The 2,842-nt window shown below is 42.0% G+C and overlaps 1 protein-coding gene across 1 annotated transcript; it reads left to right on the top strand.

The window, feature by feature from the left end:
• Nucleotides 1-731: 731 nt before the first annotated feature.
• Nucleotides 732-1,874, top strand: LOC149163142 (protein NODULATION SIGNALING PATHWAY 2-like). The gene has a single exon (XM_089435361.1). The coding sequence runs from the start codon at nucleotides 732-734 to the stop codon at nucleotides 1,872-1,874; it is 1,143 nt and encodes a 380-aa protein (XP_089291487.1).
• Nucleotides 1,875-2,842: the final 968 nt, after the last annotated feature.

Genomic DNA, 2,842 nt, shown 5'->3' with positions numbered 1-2,842 from the left:
GAAATGAGAAAAAAGGAACTCACGATGTGGAAAGTGAAAGTGAAATACGAGGGTACTAAGTTTTGCCACGATGCAATGCTAGTGTATTAAGTTTTGACCCATTAATAACTTTATCGATTATTGTTTGAGGCAGCCGAGTCTCTCCCTCTCTCTTCTGCCATCGGGTCGACAAGTGAAGTTTTGATTTATAAAGTGTGGAATATAGGCAGTATGGAAGCTGGAATGCAGGGAGCATCATGGTTTTCTGAACAACATAATTGTTATCTTTTATTCGATAATCCGCCGCATGTAGATTGGGATACTAATTCTCCATTTGCAGCAGTAGAACAGTTGGACGTGGATTTGGATGCAGTGGATTGGTCATCATGGGATAATTTAGTCGTCGACGACATCAATGCCTCCTCCCTTAATAATCTCTCGTTGCCAGAATACTTGCATGCAATCGAGGAGCATTTAATGGATGCAGAGCTCCAAGATGACAATAATAATATGGAGGAAGCCCTAATATCGAGTCCGAGGAAAGATGCCATTGTCTTCCGATCCCCAATTGACAGTACAGAAGCAATCACTCTTCAGCATCCTGCTCTAATCGCTGGGGATCAACTGGTTTCAAAATCAATAGTGACAGACAATACATGTTCGTACTCTGTGAGTCTGTCGATGTCGATCATGGCAGCGTCCAATACAAAGGATTGAGGCTGACACATCTCTTGACAGCATGCGCAGAGGCAATGTTGGAGGGAGCGCAAGATTTGGTGGAGGTCATCCTTTGCAGGTTGCGACAGCTCGTTTCTTGCACCGGCTCCACTACGGAGAGAGTGGGTTACTATCTTTTCGATGCTCTACTTCACTCTAATGTCAATTCGCTCGCCCATTTGGAGCTCAATGATAAGACCACTAAGGAGCATTTCCTGGGAGCTCTGAAGCTGCTGCATGCAGCGTATCCTTATATACGAATACCTCACTTCACTGCTAACGAATGCATTCTGAAAGCTGTTGTGGCCGCTGGCGGTGGTAATAATGTGGGAATCCATATCATTGACTTTGATATCATGGAGGGCATGCAATGGCCGCCATTAATGGAGACGTTGAGGAATAAAGATGATGTCCGTCACTTGAGAATCACAGCAATCAAATGGGCAGACGAGGAGGAGGACGAGTTTCTGCGCTATTCTGGACATACCGGAAGATGGTTGTCGGAGTACGCAGCCTCTGCGGGGATCCCATTTTGGTACCAAGAAATGGATTTGAAAGGTGTGAAGGACATCATGCCGTCCCAGGAGGGGGAGATTGTAGTAGTGAACTGTATGTGGCAATTGCCTCACATGCTCAATCTCAGAAATAAATCACACTTATTGGAATTCCTAGTTGGCGCACGCCACCTGAATCCAGTGGCCGTCACGCTCGCTACGGGTCCCCATGGTACAGAGAGTGACAGCGCCAACTTTGTAGATAGCTTCGCTAATCGTTTGAAGGAGCTGTGCGCCATTTTCGACTCGCTTGAAGCTGGACTTCCTGAACATGGACTTGCAAGAACGATGGTGGAGCGCATATTCTTTGGGCCGGCCATGTCGAAGAGGGTTATGAGTAGTGCGCGCGGCGACGATAGGCCAGCGGATACCACCAATTCCAACGTTGTTGATCTTCCGCTAAGGTGTGGTTATGAGAAATGCAGCGTAAGCAACGACAACATGATTTATGCAAAATATAACGTGCTCATGTGCAGCGGCAGCGGCGGATGTTATGAAGTAGAATTGGTGGGTGAGCATCGACTGGTTCTGAAATGGGGTTGTACCCCTCTGGTGTGGGTTTCTACATGGAAGTCACCACAGTTGAGTGAGTTGGATAACTTAAATTTCCTGGAAAAAAATTAGTATGCATGCAAATTAAGTTGTAGGTACTTCAAATATGCAGGAAATTTTCCTGTAGGTGTATATACATTTAGTACGTGTTGAAATATGTTTTCTCTATGGATGATTGCCCATTGGTTTAGTGCGTTTTCTGTATTAAGGCGGTGTATTGGATTAGAATGTGTTCAGTATTGAGGTGGTGTATCTTCTCACGTTTGTTTGATTAGGATTTTTTTTGAATATTTTAAAATCTTACCATTTAAATTAAGATGACCCTCTTGACAGAAGAATGAGCTGCTTCATGGGCGAAACGGTTTCTTGAGTGCATTGGTTCAGATTTATCGGTTGTCCGTGGTGAATGTGAGCGGGGCCTTGTCGGTAGTTTATTCCTGTGGCAAAACATTTCTAAATATTCATGTGGCAAAACATTTTTTTTTAGAAATGGGATGGAGTATTGGTGTATATAAAGATTTATATGGACCTTTTCTATTTAGTTACACTTAGCTGTATTTTGCTCAAGTTCTGAGCGGGAGTCATGCATAAGCTATGAAATAGTCAAGTGGTGATTATAGGTTGATTCTCTAGTTAATTTGGACGAGGTGGAGTGGATTTCAGTAATGTTCTATTTATGCATGTTGATTATCTACTTATCTCTAGGATTTTATTCGTTTAATTAACTAGTTAACTAGGTCTATACTTAAGATATGTTATCCATAAACTATCACATCTAATCAAGGGGCATGTCCTTGTGGAGGTTATATATCAACGTATTATACTTCATTTTTTAATATAGACATATAAATAGAAATTCCATTATGATCTCTTTTGAAATCTTTAGTCATTAGCTTGCAATTATTACTTTTGTTTCCACCTAGATGCTTTGCAGGTGTAACAAAAAATTTAACATGGTATGAAAGCATGATTGTGGTGAAGAAAAGTACAACCGTATTTGCATGAAAGATTCAAGATTAAAGAAGATGCATAAGTCTCTA

Source organism: Pinus tabuliformis, chromosome 5_2 (genome assembly GCF_031772625.1).
Source record: "Pinus tabuliformis cultivar Carrire ecotype Pingquan chromosome 5_2, CPIR1, whole genome shotgun sequence".
Lineage (NCBI taxonomy): Eukaryota > Viridiplantae > Streptophyta > Pinopsida > Pinales > Pinaceae > Pinus > Pinus tabuliformis.
The sequence above is the reverse complement of the archived record's forward strand: the minus strand, read 5'-3'. Positions and strand labels throughout refer to the sequence as shown.

Excerpts from the sequence above, each read along its gene's own strand:
- LOC149163142 (XM_089435361.1), top strand. The coding sequence starts at position 732 with ATGTTGGAGGGAGCGCAAGATTTGGTGGAGGTCATCCTTTGCAGGTTG.